At 36.1% G+C, this 18,046-nt stretch overlaps 1 protein-coding gene across 7 annotated transcripts in view; it reads left to right on the top strand.

Annotated features, from left to right (window-relative positions):
* Positions 1-18,046, top strand: part of DCLK2 (doublecortin like kinase 2) — an 85,468-nt gene that overhangs the window by 8,564 nt on the left and 58,858 nt on the right. For all 7 annotated transcript variants that reach the window (XR_005819373.1, XR_005819372.1, XM_040555336.1 and 4 more), the window contains exon 2: positions 4,310-4,644. Coding sequence is in view for 5 of the 7 variants with exons in the window: in XM_040555336.1 (XP_040411270.1) it covers positions 4,310-4,644 (335 nt within the window). In the remaining 2 variants the exon portion in view is untranslated. The remainder of the gene's footprint in view (positions 1-4,309; positions 4,645-18,046) is intronic.

The following is an 18,046-nucleotide window of genomic DNA, read 5'->3' as shown; positions in this document are numbered from 1 at the left end:
TCCTTTCTCTTTTAAGTTACGAACAAAGCAAGTCACTCAGTTCATGTGTTTTCCTCTCTAATGTTCTCTAATCCTGCCATACATGCCTGCCTTGCAGGTGTAGTAGTAAAATTTGTTTTCCATGTAAAAACCTGTATTACTAATTTTAGTTTTTATGACTGATATAAGAAAGCAAGCATGGAATTTAAAACACGTAACAAATGACAAATTGGTCATTACAATTCTCAAGTAGTTAGTCTGTTCCCCTATCTGCCAGTTATAGGAAACTGTTTTTGCCAGATATGCTTTTTGAGAAACTAAAACAGTTTGTTCTTCCCATTGAGGTTTGGTTAAATACAGCTGAAAGAAGTTATCTGAAATTCATTCTATTAAGGTGTTGCATTATTTTTAATTAAATTAAAAGCACTTTCTATTTTTCTCATCTAAAGCAGGAAACTAAGACCCCTGCTCAATGTATAAGAAATAATAAGAAGAAATCTGTAATAAACGGGTATTGAAGTTCAGATCATCAGGAAATTTTGTTTTAAACATGCTTCAAGCAAAGGAACTGGTAGGAACGAGGATGTTTTACACAACTGTTGTAAGTAAATAAAGATCTTTTTTAGTCTGTCCTGACTGAAGATCTTATAAAAGGACAATTTCTGCTTTTCAAAAGGGTGTTGAAATATGATTTGACAGGTTGTAGGTCATGTTCGGTGACAGCATTAGGAAGATACTCTGTTATGTGTCTGTAAATTAGAATACCCTGTTGAGATTCTTCTATGGTAAATCTAGCAAAGCGTCTTCTTGTTCTCTACCTCTACTACTTACATGTAACAGTTTATTTTGAGTTGGAGATCCTGTTTCTGAATCATCATCATCATCAATCAAGTCATCATTTTGTTTTCCAGCATTGTTACTTAAAGCTTCAGCTCTGAGGTTTAAATGTGAATTATCTTGAAAGCATTTCTTGGTTTTGTTTGTTTTGTTTTATTTTGTTTTTAGCCTTCAATACATAGTGATTGCTGAGATGAAAGTGCAGTGTTATTTTGAATCAGGGTGTTACAGGAAAAGGCTGTTCCTGCTTTCCTGTTCTAATAATAACTGCTTATTTGTTGGGTGTTAGGAACCTTGTTTTGTGTTTTTGATGGATTTTTTTGTTCTTTTTTTTTTTTTTTTAATGGAGGATATTCATCCTTTTCTAGTTTGAAAGGATTTGTTTCTGAACATAGTGGCGAGTTTTGAGGTATTTTGTGGTACTGATTGCTACACTTGAACTCCTTATGCACTGCTCTACAGTCTGTACTTCAGAAGTTACTCTGACTTAATAAGTGACTTCATGTATTGAAATTTATTTGAAAACTTTTGAGATGCTAGGGGTGCTTGCTGTGTTTACAAAGATATCCTCATGCACAGGATATTGTCTTTTTTTATACAACAGCGAGGTGTCAGGGACTTTCCAAAGTTGAATACCTAGTATTATGTATCCTGAATAATGATAAGGTACCTTTTTTGTTCTTTTTTTTTGTATGAGGAAATAATAATTAGCATTCTTAAATATCTTAAAAATCTGCAGGTACACACACTCATATAAAAAAACAGCAACAAACAAACACAAAACAACCCAAAGCCACTTGCTAGGTGTATCCACAAAAAGTTCAGCATGTAATATTGGAAAAACATATCCTGAGGGTTCTATATCACACAAGAAACTAGTCACAGAGAGGAGAATAAAATGATTTTTGAGGCTTTCTTTTATTATTCAATTATTATTCACTGTCGCTCAGAATCTGGTATCCCGTTCTCAACTTGCATCTTGATTCTACATCAGCAACAGTGAAGAGGTTGTTCCTGTTAACTAACTTTAAAGTAAAAATAGATGTCTGTAAAAATTAAATCTTGGGACTTAAAGGAAAGCAAAGGCATACTGCATCTGTTGTCTGTGTAATTCCTTAGCAGTTATAATGTTAATAAGTCTATTGGCATGAATTAGAACCATCAGCTTCTTTGAGATACTTCTTATTTGCCAGCACTGTGTTTAGAGCTAGACAGCTTCATGGCTTATTAAAAATTATTCTGAAAATAAGCAGGAATCTTTTGAATCTTAGCGGGTGTAGGGATGTAGTGCTATTTCACACTAACAGGATAGACTAGAGAAATATCTCCAGAAGCTCAGGCTGCTGGAAGAACCGCTCCACCTATTTAGAACGGTAGGGTAATGCAGTTTGGAAGAGACCTCTGGAGGTCATCCAATCCAACATCTTGCTCAAAACCAGAGTGATTAAATCGGATTACTTACAGACTTGTTGTAATTTAGCATGTGGTTCTGTGGCAATGTAAGCTTCTAGGCCAGCACACTTCTTCCTGAGCTGTGCAGTGGTGGTTTTTTTTATGTTGGTGCATGGATATATGGATATTCCATTCAAGGAGCTTGTGGGCTGAAAGCAGCTTGCTTATTTATTTATTTATTTATTTATTCTCATTTCTGGGGAGAAGGAGTCTGTCTGTATCAGTTCCCATTTTGTGCACCATTTGATCTTTGAATTGAAGGAGGAATGGTGGGGATGTGTGAAGACGAAGGACACAGGCAAGACAGTGGCACCAGTGAAACCTCACACCAAATTGTTTCCTTGTACCTCAGCGGAGAACCATCCCAGAGGCTTGTGGAAGCAGAACTGGCTGCCAAACTTTCTTGAACAGAATCATTTGTTAACTTGACTTAACTTCATTCATTGAGTGAACAACAACTTCATTGTTTTCTTTCAAATACAGCAAGTAAACTTTCAAGAAGGTCTAAACATTTGATAAATTAGACAGCAGTAATTGGGATGGGAAAAAAGAAGCATGAAAACATCTTTCAGACTACAGAAGTTCTTAAGGGGTCTGAAAGTAGTTTTCTATCTTGCTCTTAGAGTAAACTATACAACTTTTCAGCAAGATCAGCTCTCCAAACAACAGATCTGAAAGTAAAAGCGTTGTTTAAAAGTCCACTAGTGTATATCTAGACATAGGTGTACATTTCAAAACTTTGACATTACTGTCCCACCGTTGTGTTTGCACTCTTTGCTCCTTTTGCGGGGTGTATATATATAGGAGGATTTTTGCAGTGTGTTATAGGTTGTTTTATTTCAGTAGAAACCTTGAGCACGTAGCTTTATTTGCAGAACAGTATAAGGTTTTTAAACAATAGTTTAAAAACTTCTGCCTAGAGGCAGGGTGTGCTGGCCAGCGTGGAACACTTGTACCATTCAGTGCTTGTAATCTGCGATAATCTGCCTCTCTGAGAAAGTCTTTAGAAGGCATTTTGTGAACCCCTGAAGATGTAGGTTAAAAAAAAAAAAAACAGAATTGAAGATGTTCTTTGTCATGGTCTGTGTATTGCTGGCAGACATTAAAAGGGTTCTGCTGAACAATAAGTGGCAGTTTGGAAAGAAAACTGTCCTCTTCAGAAAGCTGGAGAGTCTCTAGCCTTGTGTTATGTTAGGAGATGGAGAGAAGTAGTAAGACTCCTTAGATCTACATCATGGTTGTTTCTCTTTAGGTAATTTGATGCAAGGGTACGTATTACTAGCCTGTAATAAGTAACATGTTCTGTGTTTTGTTGATGTTGTTCTCTCACCTCCTTTCCTCCTATTCAGGAGATAGCAGGCTTTGAACTAGGAAAGAAATCAAAATGGGGAAGTCTGCGCTTTCTTACACCTGTAGTGTTGGTCTCATTTGTGGCCTCAACAGGTGCTGTTGGTCTAAAAATGTTGCAGTGACTACATTTCAACAGGGTATCCTTGGTAGAAAGGCAGTATGTACATACTTCTGGTAAACTGATGTGTGCTTCAGGACAAGGATCTTGAGATGTTTGAATTTTGTTCTCTTAAAACTTGCTCCTTTTGAAATAACCTATTATTAAACAGGGGTGTGTGTGTGTACATATGTTTTAAGTATGTATTTGAGGAATATATAGGGGAAGGACCCACATGTTTGCTATAGGAGAATGATCTTAATGTCATGTCTTGTGAGCTCAAGTAATTTAATCACTTGCAAAATGACTTAGCAGTCAGAAATTATGATCCAAAAGAAATGGGAAATATTTTCAACCTCTTTGTTATCCTTTACTGCATTTTATTGCTTAACCAGAAGTCTTTTGAAACCTGTTCACACCACTCTGTGAGATTATTGTTTGAACAGAGTTCTTCTAATTTACTGTCCTTTAGTTAAAATGACCTGCAGTTGAAATACAGGGAAGCCACTGTTTCTGACAAATTTGTTATCTTTTTTAATTGGCAAAAATAGCTGTAAAACCTCTTAAATTAAGAAAATATCATCTTTTTTTCAGGTGAAAGTTACGTGTGTGCATCCAATGAACCATATCGCAAAGTTGATTATACCAAGAATGTCAATCCAAACTGGTGCGTGAATGTAAGGACTGGGTCTGCTCGATCCTTGACATCTTTGACATCCACAAAGAGTGAAGTGAAGGAGAGTAAAGATTTCATTAAACCCAAATTGGTGACTGTTATTAGGAGTGGAGTAAAACCACGAAAAGCTGTGAGAATTCTGCTGAATAAGAAGACTGCTCACTCCTTCGAACAGGTCTTGACTGACATCACAGAAGCCATTAAGTTAGATTCGGGTGTAGTCAAGAGACTTTGTACGCTGGATGGAAAGCAGGTAGGAGAATAAGTTGCTGTGAACATCTACTAATTATGAGTTAATCTAAATAAGCTTCTTTGTTTTCATAACTTGAATTCTTGTTACTGTGTGTGTGTTACCTCCTTCTGAATAAGGACAATTAAGTAAACTGTAACTCTTGAAATTTCTATTCAAATATTAACATCTATAAAAATTTAAGATTGTCTATATTGCAAAAGAAATTTACCACATTACCTTTTTATATACTAAACTAAGTGCTTTTTGATTATGTTCAGTAATACAGTTTGAAACATTTGAAAGTAAATTGTTGTTAAAATACGTGTGTGTTTTCAGAAGCAGGGTCATATTTTCAGACTACTATGAAGTGCTGAGTGGTATATAAAAAAAAAAAATACTGCTGTCCCCTTCCCTTTCATTTCCACAGACTGGTATTTAAGAAACACAGGTATTGGAATGTCATCCTGGAGATACTAACAGAGATGGTCTAAGGTCAAGAATTTTGTCTGAAATTAGTATTTCAGAGGTAGTGTTCATGTCTTTGAAATCTGGTTTTACTTCTAGTTTACTACTGCAAAAACATGCTGTCAAGATTAATGATAAAGTAGATCTTTTATTGTAACACAGAAATACAGAGGAGAGACCCAAAGAATATTGTGCTGCACCAAATAAAAGTGTCAGTAATACATTGGCTGTTGATCACTCAAGTGAATGGCTTATCTCTTCATGGCACAGGACTTCGATACTTGATGCTTTTATTTGACACTCATGCAGGACTTCAACAGCACAGGCTGCAAAGTAGATCATGTTTGATATTTGATACCAGGGCTACGGTATTGTTGACTAAATATTAGGATCCTTGCTCATTCAGAAGGTATTTTTGCACATCTGCATACCTGTATGTTTGCATGCACTACTTGTAAAAGTTTTGATTTTGTGTAAGGAGAGCTGGGAATTTTTATTCTCAAGCTTTTCATAATGTGCTTTAAAGAACACATTTTTATGTTGCAAGTTGTTAGCAAATGTATCATAGAAAAAGTGCACTTATTCATGTCATCTGAACATGAGGTCTTTCTCAAGTTATGTTCTGTGTGCTATGGATACACCTTTTATAATCAAACGCTTGGAAAGAACTACTTCTGTTCTCTGGTATGAAGTATAGTGAGGCAAATGCATCACTGAGGCTCTTGATTTGCAATATCTGACACTATAATATGCTCTTTAGTTCTAATATTTTTATTTTAAATGAAATTTGTTACAAGAGAATCTTTTCTAGGAATGTGCTTTTCTTTTTAAAAGTCCTGAAATGTGATTTAGTCATGTTAAATTTAATTCATTACAAGATAGCTTTGAGTATATTTATAATACAGAAATGAGTCTCTTCAACGCATGAATTCTTCTGTTACTGTCCCATACAGGGAGATTTTAATTATCTCAGGCAAGTAGATAAAAAATATTTGGGAAGAGTCAGGAAAGGCAACTGCTAAGATTTGGAGTCTCAGTTCAGATTTGCTTCTTCTATTGAATTGTTGATACCGTGGAAACTCACCCATCTGCATTTATGTGGTAGCTACAGTGGTGCATCAGGGAGCAATAAAATTAACTAACTTGCAGTTGTACATTAAGTTTCACATATGTTGCTTACACATTAATGTCACCCATGGTGGATGATGGCTGTCTTCTCGGAATAGAGGAATCCCTAGTTCTCACTGTGAACAGCCTGCACTGTGAGCAGCCTGCAGTACTCACACTGTGAGTAGCTGCTCCTTAATACTCATCTCTGTGTAAAATGTTTCAGCAGTGCCAGTGCATAAATGTGGAAACCTACACATGTTTGGAAGAAAGGAGTTTTGCTCTTCCAGCTAGGCTTCAGGAAGGAGCCTTTCCTTGCACAACCACAATATAATTATGATTTTGGGGGATCGTGTGGTACAGGTCTTCTACCCAGGACTTCAGACACCCTGATAATAAGAGCCTCCTTCTGCTTCTCTTGGAGGATAGAGACTTCTGGAAGTTTTTGTTGTTGTTTTCCCCAAGGTGAAAGGCTGAGCCCTGTTGGGATTCTTTTTTTCTTTCTCTGTTCATTGCTGGTATATGTAGTTTGGTGCCCAAGGTCTTTGTGGGGTTTGGCAAATAAAGAGTTGCTTTGCTGCCAATTACTAATCGGTGGAAATTTCTGAGCCTATTTTCTCTAATGTGGTAATTGCTTATTCTTCTGAATCTGCTAGGGAGGCAGATCTTTTATATTCGTCCTATTGTTGGCACAGCTTGAAAGGCAACCATTTAAAAAAAAAAAAAGGCACTTTGTAAATGGCTGCATCTTATAAATGTAGCTGTTGTGATTCTCAGGATTCCCTCCCTGCCCGCTCCCCCTCTTTTATCTCTGAAGAAATACAGATTTTTTTCCCTTTTATGAGAGGCAATGGGTTTAGGTTGTGTGTCCTGTTTAATGTGGAATTGATGTTGAAATACAAATGTATAAAACATGCATGTATAAAAGTTGTATCCTTTTATTAGGTTATTAGGGAACGTGAGGTTCTCTCATTAACATATGGGACAATTTTGCCTTCCATTGAGGTATTTAATGTGGGTAGTAAGAAATAATCATGAAACCAGTGATCTATGAAAAAATCTTGTTTTTAATTTTGATCAGTACGATTGAAAGGATGTCTATAGAGTAAGTTTTATACACCCATCTGACTGCATTAATCTTTACTGTAGTAAGACCTTGGTAATAGTAAAGCAGAGAATACTGTCAGTGTTGGATCTTTTCCTTGACTGTTTTGTATGAAGACGGACAATTATCTAGCTTTAAATTGTAAGATTTTATAACATTAACAAGGATTCCGTTTATCTTTGTGTTTGAAATGGGTAATTTCTAATGGATAAGACTTTTGTGATGGTTTGTGTAAGGAAAAATACTCCTCTCAGCAGCTAGGCTTTAACTTTGCAGCCTGGCTTCTGCAATTCCAGTCTTTGTGTTTCTGACACTGAGGTTTGCCTAATGTATTTGCCTGACCAGAGTGCTTTCCTTACTTGGCTGCATTTTTTCCCTCTGTTCTTTGCTGGAATCTGGCACTTCCCTACTGTGAAGCAAGGACAGTCACACTGCAGCTTCTGCAGTTGGGAAGTTAACCCTTCCATATCTCCAAAGTGAAGATAAACAAGCTTAAATTATTGTGAAGTGTAGGGTAGGAATATAATGGTAATTTACCTACTAATTGTTTGAGAGTACAGTGGTGGTGAATTTCCTTTGAGAAGCTCACAAAAACTGTACAAAGCTCTGAAGCATATATTATTGTCACCTAAAAGAAAATGAAATCTTCACTTCAGGAAGATAGTAACTTCTCAAGCTTGCCTTGTGTTGCAGTTGTATGTATGAAAATATATAACAGGATTGACGAGATGAATGAGCCACCTTTTCTATACTCCATTCCCAAAATATTGAGAACATGCTGCAGATAAAACATACCTTTTTTTGCAACTTTTTTCTGATGAGCCACAAGTATGATGGCGACTCTCTTTGAAACCTAAAGCTCCCTAACTTTCTGATAACAATTTTTATAAAGGACTTGTTAAAAATAAATGGGAAATTAATGAAAACATGTTACAGCTGGAAGAATTCATCAGACTTATCATACTCAGTTTTTTATTTTCTAGTGACAGGTTTGAAAGCTCTTAGTAGAGAGCTGATGGCTTCTGTAAACTGAATTTTGTATTTGTATTGTACTGGAAATTTGAATAGACCAGCTGCAGCTGTTAAGATACCCCTCAGAGATGGCAGGTCTTCCTAGAAACTGAAACAAAGGTTCAACAGTGAGATTGTAAAGGCTTGAAGCTCGTCAGATCTAGAGGAACTCCATGGCAAACAGTCACTGTTGAATTCAGGTTAATGAGGAGGTGATTTTTGTTACAGTTTTGCTTTCTATTTTATTTTTTTTCTTTAAGAATGGGTTTGTCAGATATCACTCAGGAGCAAATGGAGTTTGGTTTGCCTTTCTGTGGGGTAGATAAATGGGGTCTGACAGTCTCTGAGGTTCCTGAAAATTCTGCTTCTATCTGTTTTCTAACTAAAGGCTGTCCACAGCTTTGGAAGAATTGTTGAACTGGAGACAAAATAATAAAAAACTGAATGCCAGTAAGCATTAAGATGTGTATATATACGCACCTGCATTTTCCATTAAAATTCATACAGCAAGGTTTACAGGTAGAGTAAATTCAAACCCAGTGGTAGCAAACTTCAGGTAACATTTGGAATGAAAGGTGATTTGGGGGAAGCTGGGCTTGTGCAATTGTTTCAGAGAGTAACAGTGAGAGATGTAAGCCTGCTGGGTGGAGGATACAAATTTTATGAGTTTGAGAAAAACAAAAGAATTAAAGAGGCCCTAAGGTTGTGGAAGCCTGTATGACAGGAAGTGAGTTCATCTATGGACACTGCTACACAGTATTTTTGTTCCGACTTTCAGTCGGAAGGCCCAGAACTGGAAGCAGTGGATATTTATTGCTAGAGGGAAGGAGGAAATGGTGTACTCAAACAGAGGAGATAATTTTGGCCTTCATCCATGGATATAGAATTTTTCCCATCTGTGGTTATTTATGGAAGGCAGTGTTATCTGAAACTAACCTGAAATGAACTGTGCCCTGTCATAGATGTAGGGATCTGAAGAATACCCTAAATGTGAAAACAGAGACCTTTTTCCACCTGCAAGTCATGTTGGGGAATGCGTCCTAAAGCAATTTCATTTAATGTAGTAGCACAGAGGCCACACGTAGATGATGTGTGGTTTAGGATTTACCTCAAGAAAGTATTTACAGCTTTTGCCACAGTGGTCAGAGGATCATTACCATTTTGAGGAGCAATGAAAATGCAAAGGGGTAAGGATTTTATTTAGAAGTATCAAAATGATGCCTGTGGTGTTAAAGAAAAAGTAGTTAAAAAAAACAAACAACAAACAACAACAAACTTGAACATCTTGTGAGTCATCTAACAAGAGTGTCTTAAACTGGCAGTGAACAGTCATGCTGAGAAAGCTCTTCAGCTTTGTTGCATGTGCAAAAAATTAAGGTCATGCCATTTGGAATAGCTGCAGTCTAGCACTGAAAAACTTGGCTTTCGAGTCTTTAGAATTTGTTTGGGGATAGGAGGGTGGCAAGGAACCTGTGTAGTATTCATACTTTCTGGAAATCAATAATTTAAAATACAGTACAGATGAAATGGAGAACATATGTCTCCTTCCCCTCTTCCCTCCCTTAGCGGGATATAACTCTGGCTTTGGGGATGTGGTGTAGCATTACTGAGAATGTAATGGCAAGGGTCCACTGGGGGTGAATTTAATCTTTTTCAGTGATGTAAGGTTTAGATATATAATCACTAGTAGCCACTGCCATCAAACTAACAGGTTAGTGAGGTGGAATGTTGAAATAACAGAATATTTATCAAAGTGAATGCAAAATCAGACTCTGATATGAAGTCAGCACTTCTAAATTAGACGACGGCAACTGAAAAAAGCTGCTGCTACTTTAAATAAAAGCAAATGTGTGTACTGTTAAACTGACATCCAACTTGTCAGCATCTTTCTGGATCCACAGAGAGGGTAAATCCTACTGGGTTCTCAATTTTTGTCTGTGCGCTCCAAGAGCTGATGGCACTTAATAAAAATGACATGCTGCACGGCATGGGAAACGATGGCTGCAAGAATAGCGGTGTCACCAGCAGAAACGTGTATTTGCTGATGTATGATTACCATAATTTTAGTACTGGGTTACCGAAATGGCGTGTGTAGCTCTTAGAATAAATGAAGGGTATGCAGTCATTGTCTGCCATCTGCCATGCTACGATCAAATCACATGACTTGGAAACTAAATCTTGGGAATTTGTTGTGTCCCGCTGAGCCCGGCCATTAACAGATAATTAGTCTGGTAAAAATCTTTTGAATTCATTCTGCAGCTGTCATATGGCAGATTAGGATTTGTGTCACATGTCCCTTATTACTTTGAGATCATGGATTTTTTTTTTTCCCTATAGTTAAATTACCCTATTTTACTTTAGTAAACAGTTCTTCGATTATCACATTTAAATATTCAAACTTTCCTTTAAGAAGTCTGTTACACCTCACATTGTAAAGCTATTTACCAACTGCATTTGAAAGGGTTTCAAGATTGAATTTTCTCTATTGCTGTTCATAACAGTCTGTAAACAGACTTTCCGTTTAAGATCTTTCAGGTTGTCAGGTTGATGGATCTGTTGCACTAGTTGCTGCTTGGTTGGTAGTATTCAGATGGTCAGCATCTCTTAAGTATACTGAAGCAATAATACTGAAATCTTAAAGTATGAAATTTTCTTCTAGATTTTTACCAATTATTAAGACAAATGACATTCTCTTCCATAACACATTCATGTCAGGAGACGTAACACGATTTGTCAGAGAGGAAATGGAATATTCATCTTTAATGTTTAAAATATTACTACCTGATTAATTTGCAGTGAACCTTTAAACACAGTAGTTTGAAGGGAAGGTAATAAAATAAGCAATAAATGCCAACTTTTAAAAGAAGAGAGCTTTCTAGCACTTAGATGGAATAATGACCCTCTTTGTAGCTGTCAGGTTGTAAGCTTTGCATAGGAAGGGGAGATGGTGTTTTCACTGTAGGCAGTGAAATTTGGTGTCCTTGTAGCACTTCTCTCACAAGGTCAACCACCATTTTCTTCTGTTGTGTAAGTATGCCATGTATGCCACATTCTTAAATATTTGACTTGTTCGTATTTACTTGACATTTTATTTATTGATATATGGCACAGGGTCACTGCAATCATGGGAGACTTTTTGAACTAAGATAATACAGGAAAAAAAAAAAGGATAGAAAACAACTTGTAAACTACGGGGCAAGTTAGGTTTTTGGACTGAGGTCTGGGTAGGCATTTCTTGGCTTTGTCCTTATCTCTAACTTAAAGCTCAACTAGTAATATATTAATTACTATATATATTCATTATTAATATATTATTAATTAATATAGTACTAGTATTTTGTATTCAAAATAACTTTAGCATTTTGAGTAAAATTATTGGAAAATAGGCCAGTTAGTTAAAGAAAAACAAAGAGTTTGGTATCAGAGAGACAGAACCAGAATCCTCCTTGTAAGCACTTTATGAGGATGCCCTTTTTTTGCATGTTGAGAACATGCAGTTTCTCTTTTAAAGTAAGAATCTGGTTGATTTGGATGGAAGTAAAATTGAACCAGAGAGGTTAAGCACAGATAAATGTGGAATTGGGTCCTATTTATGAAGTATTTGCTGTATTCTCTCTATTTTGCAAGGGAGCCTTGCAGACAAGGCAAAGGAGCCTCAGAATATGCCTACCTGGTTGAGCAGGCAGACATCTGACCACAGCTAGCTTTGATCTGTATAATTTGCAGACCCGGATGTGGTGTGTGTCTGGTCAGGCTGCAGACTACCTGACATTGCATCTACTTACTGTTAGGTGGGTAGATATATTCTCACTCAGTCAAGAAAATAATCCTTTTTGAGGCAGGAAGTATTAAGCTTTTTTTGTGAAGAGAATGGAATATACTGTGTGTGCTTCGTGATACTTTTCAGATTGCTATGGGGGTAGCAGAGAAAATTTATTTTCCTATTCTTTCTTTCTTTCCAGTCTCTTTTATAAGTCATCCTAACCATTTATCAGGTAATAGTAAAGCAAACACATCGGAAGGAAAAATACTAACTTTTTAAAAGCTTTTCTGTACTAAGTTTCAGATTTTTGTTTCTCCTTTTCCTGCAGAAATGAAGACTGACTTTAATGAAGGGCATTTGGTACAGCGATTGGGGTACTACCCTTTGTAAAATTGTGGCAACGTGACTATATGACTTATATTAGTACAGCTAATCCAGAAATATATTTTCTAATATTCCAGTTCTGTTTAATTCTAATCTATGTAGTTATGCTTCTAACAAACTGTTCTATAAACGTTAGTTTTTTGAGTATCTGGAAGGAATTTTCACTTCACTGGAGCTGTAGGTGTTACGCAGGGAAATCTTTTGATGGTCCCCATGCAAGCTCTGATACAGCAGATTAATGTGCAAAAACATTAGGGCATATTTGTAACATTTGTGTTAATGTACACTTGTGAAGTTTATAATATAATTATACTTTCTATTAATTTTTCTTAAAGCATAAATACAGTAAAATCAGTCCTATAATTATGGGAAATCTAAGAGGAGGAAGATGAACAAAGGATAAAATCTGATTCATAAAGTGTCCTTGCAATTCTGTATTTGTCCTTCTTTGTTTTCACATACAAACAATAAAATTTGTTGCAGTTTTAACATCAGAGGGGCTGTTGCTATAGACAATGGATTTGTTACTTCCTATATAGTCCTTGAAGTCTGATGCCTGCTTAAGAATTTATGTCTAGCTCAAGCATTATTTTCCCTTTATCAAAAGGGAATTGTTCTTAGTTTGGGACTGATATAGCCATTTGAGGATTGAGAACCTCACTGTTTTCTTCTGTCACAAACTATCTAGAAGCCCATGGGAGATGGTGCAGTCTAAGTTGCCAAGATAGTGTCAAGAAGTCTGTAGGATCTGAGAGGGCTTCATCTACTATTTAAACTAGAAGTTTGGGTACAGGTTTGTTATTTTTTACACATCAATAGAGTTTGATTTCTTTCAGAACACTTAGTCTTTTGCACGTTTTTTTTCCATCTTCTACTTTTGAGATATTAGACTTTAAAAAATATGGTTTTGGATATAAAAAACATTTATATCCAAACAACCTCAAGCCTTAAAAAATTCAGAACTGTATTATAGTAAATGGATGAATGAGGATGTTTGATAACTCTTCTTGTGAATTGCATATGCTTAGCTGGAATTTCCAAAGTAATTCTCATGGTTTGCTTGCATATTTCGGCAATAATCTGTGTGAGGTGGAAGTTTCTATTCCATGAACTTCTGTTTTAGAAATTTCTCAACACAGTAGAAGATCTTTTTTTAACTGTCTTCGATGTACTTATATCTTAATTTCTGGAAGATATGAAATAAATGCTAATACTAGGAGTGTGCACTGGTCATAATATTGTGCAACAATTTTCTTTCTGAAAACTGCATGAAGAGAAGTACAGGTGTTAGACGAGAGAAACATTTTTCTTTTTTTTTTTTTAAGGAGGTTTTTCATCTTCATTTAATACCTGTGTAACATAGTATGAGTATGACTGACATTACACATCTATTAATGGAAATGAAAAGACCTATCTTTTTCCATTTTTTACTCCTGTACTCATTACAGAAATAAAGGGTGGACTTGCAGCTGTCTAGACTTTTGCTGAGCTACCTCTGATTGCAGAGAAAACAGCCAGAACACAGTGCTGTTCAAACACACTTCATCATTTGCACTGGTTCTTCTTAATCCATCTTATTCTAATGTATACACTGCTCCTATATTAGTGGCAAAAAAACACTACAGTGAATTTTCAACTCAAAACCCAGTTGGCTCCCAAAATAAGAGGGGGACTCTAAACCTATAGAGCCTATGGACTCTAATCCTATAATAGCCCAGCCTCTGAGATCCTTACTTGTTACTGTGTGGGAAGATTCTTGTGTAACATCCAAGACCACCCTTCTTCATCTGTTGGTAGGTGGATGTAGGTAGGCCCAGCGCCTAAACACTTGTCTGAAATTGAAGAAGATTCAGCTTATCCATCTCCCTCAAATAAAGATTCTTTAATTATAATAAAAACTAACAATAATAGTGATGATAAAACCAGGTTTCATATAGTTAGTCCTGTCACTAGGGACTACCTTTGATGGTTGGGGCCATTTTGTTTTTCAAAAGCCTTCCTTTTAAGTAAGGAGCAGGAAGTCTATGGTGTTGTCATATGCAGAATGATACTGTCCTGTACAAACCGTTTTCTACTTACTCTTCCAGTTACAAAGGATAAAATTATAAATAGGAAATGTCAGCTGGTAAGCTAAGAAAAATGAAAAGCATACCTGCTTTGGTTGTTCTCAAGTGTTTGGACACAAGTACTCACTGCACAATGAGGTATAGTTTCTGAACAATTGAAAAGCTACGAGAATAAGAGGTTTGGATATTTTCATTAAACGTGACTCCCTGTTCCTACACTGCTCTCAGGTGTGCAGCGTATATTTAAAGTAACTTCCAGATCTCCTAATATTTTTTACCTTTGTCTGTAGCAGAGTTTATTGGTGAAATTCTCTTGAAATCACATCTGCATTAGAGGAAAAATACGCCTCAGGTGTGACTATACGATACAGTTAGAAAGTGTATCTATCATTTGACTGGAATTTTTTCCCAAAACTTTTCCAAAGTAGTAGTCTCTGCGTTTCTGCCTTCCCTCCAAAACCAGTGGTAGCTGATACAGATCTTGGTAACAGGTAATATTGCTGCTCATTCCTCTGAACATGAAGTCTTTGTTGCTGTAGATCTTGAGGAAGGAGGGAGGGAGAGCTAGGGTCCAATATTTTCACATGCAGAACCTTCTGTGAATCCTTGTTAGGACAGTGGTACACTACATAAGAATTGCAATATTTGTTTGTATGATGGAAGGAGGGGTTATGGGGTTATGTGAAGTTCAAAATGATGGGGGACTGAAATAAAAAAGACTTGTCAGGTATGTCACGAGTTATAAATATTAATTTCTGCTGTGTAGATTGTCTTTGCTAGGGATGAGACTGAAGTTAAAGGCTCTTTGTGACCCTTTTTTTTTCCCCTCACTGTTTCATATATCCATAGATAATTAATTTTAAAATGTTTTAAATGATTCATCCACCATCATACTCTGAGTCATTTTCAGCCTGACTAGCCTACTTAAAAATATTTTTAGCTAAGGGCTAGATATTGAGTGTATGATACCTGGATGTTTGTGAGAGGATCTTATTTGTAAAGTGTCCTCAGTTGGCAGGGAGTAAGTTATAATTTTGTGTTATTCTATAAAATTTTACTTTTAACTATCATTTGCCACAATGGAAAGTGCAGGTTTTCTGTGAAATGGAATATTAACAAGGAAACTCTTATTCTAATACTGTATTACCAGGTTTCAGTGAGAAAAGTGACCTTTATCAATAGCATTCGTTATCATATATATACACTTGTGTGTCTACTTTGTAAAATACATAAAGTTTTTTTATGAATCTGTATCCTCAAAACAACAAAAATCATATATTTTTAATAGAAAGTATTAAAAGAAATAGAAAGTATAGTTTAAGGAGATTGTTCGTTCGCTTCTAATATCCATCTGCAGCAGATTCTTTGATGGTTAAATCTGGCTGCCGTTTCTTAAAATTTGATCTAGTAAGCTATACCTAAAAATCTCAAAATTCTTGAACACGTTTCCAGCTATTTTAAAAATCAAATTCTCTTGTCGAAATCTGAGCTCTGAGAAATTCATTTCCCAAAATACCTGCATGTATGTACAGATATACATGAAGTTCTTGGTAGCATCTGGATCATCTCCAGCTGTGTTCTTACAAAGAATAAGCAGAAGGTTATAACCAAATGTACATATGTAGCACTTGACAAATTAGTCACTTGTAAAACTGTGGTTATAAAACTGCTGGTTTCAAATTACTAGTTCTGCCTCATTTCTATAGCAAGAACTTGATGTCTACCTTCCTCTAATTCACTGTGACTCTTCTCCATCACCTCACTGTTGGGATTTTTGTTTTTGTGATTTACATTTCTTTTGTTTCTACTATTGTGGGGAATTAATAGTCTTGGAAATACCTCAAATGATTTCAGTCTAAAGCTGGCTTTCTTTTTTTTTTTTTTTTTAAGCATTAGTAATGTTAGTGTGTGCTAGGGAAGATATACAAATGAAATACCTATTTATAAAAATGTTTTAAGCTTTCACTCTTCCTATCTCTAACACAAATTTGGAGGTAGATGAAACATGTATATGTTTTAAGTAATGTGATTTTCATAACTGTTATATTCTTAAATTTTGTTTCTTTTTTGTTCTTGCTGAGTCTCACTGCTTGCTACTTCCCTTCATATACGTCTTGCAGTAACTTGCAGATACACAGGGGAATACCTGAACTTTTATGGAGTATGTATGCAAATTTAAATTTGGGGTGACGGTGCTTAATGAAAGTTGAAGCATATTAAGAGAAACTGGGAGTCATTGCATTTCTGCTGTGATTTTTTTTTAAGCCTAATGTTTTTAGAGTACCTTCAGGAATATCCATAGTGATAGGTATTGCTGAGCTGAGAAAATTCAGCACAAGTCCAGAAAACCTGACCATCTCCCACTTGTAGGCACTGAGCTGTCATGTTTTGTTTGATCTGGGTATTAAATTAAAAAATAAAAAATAAATAAAAAATCGGTTTTAGACTTTAATACAGCTCTTTGGAGAAAGCTTCTTTTGATCCTTGCATGTAACCAGATTTCAGGATGACTGAGTTACTTTGAGTTTAATAGTTCTCACTCCTTTAAAGGCACCGTTATGTAACTGCCATGTACTGAATGTAAATATTTGTATAACAATTTCAAAGGATTGTTTAGACTAGTAAGCAGAGAGTTTTAGAACAAAAATAATATTGCTACAGTTCCCTTTCAACAAAAGAAAAGCCTAGCAGGGAAACACGTATGGAATACTTAGCAGATGCAGTGTGAACCATGGATCTCTGAAGAGCTGCAGTTGACTTTTCCATACCGTATTTGAAGCAGCAGTTTCAACATGGTGTTCGTGGAAAACAGATGGTTTGTACAAACCTAATTAGGAATAGTAAAGTAATATTTGATAATTTTAAATTCCCTTATCAGGAATCTGCATCTCTACCGGAAATATTTCTGGGGAGCTTCAGAAAAAGAAAACAGAAAAATATTCCACTGATCCAATATATGTTTTCTAGAAAACTTTTAGGATTATTACTTTATTTTGGGAATAAATGAACCACATTACCTCTAGTCCCTGAGACCTTCCTCTTGCAATTAATTTAAAACAGACTTATTAATGGTAGGTAAGGCTCTGTGTACCAATACAAACCATATCCTTAGACACTTTCCTTAAGGCAGCTTCTAAAAGAGCTGCTTGTTTGTGGAAGGCTTTGCAAGCCAGACAGGTATCTGCCAGCCCCTTTTAATGCACTGTACGGAGTGCACTGTACTGCCAGTCCATTTTAATGCACCAGTACAGAAAATGTCAGGGTAACTGAAATCAAATAACTGTGCCCGGATACGCTGATGTAGATAAGAATTAGGACTCTTGCCTGTGACTCTGCCAAAAGTAGCTGGGCTTGGGTTCTAATTTTGAATATTAAATCAGTTGATCGCTGACAGGGCTCCACAGAGATCTGCTTGGCACACGTAGTGAAACTCAACCCAGAGCAAGTAAAAACAACATATGTTCCCAGAAGCTGCTTAGGAAGCTCTTCAAGCACTGAGGAATATCTACAAAAGCTTTAGAC

This window comes from Cygnus olor, chromosome 4, assembly GCF_009769625.2.
Source record: "Cygnus olor isolate bCygOlo1 chromosome 4, bCygOlo1.pri.v2, whole genome shotgun sequence".
In the NCBI taxonomy this organism is placed as follows: domain Eukaryota; kingdom Metazoa; phylum Chordata; class Aves; order Anseriformes; family Anatidae; genus Cygnus; species Cygnus olor.
Note: the sequence above shows the minus strand (reverse complement) of the source record. Positions and strands in the feature narration are given on the sequence as shown.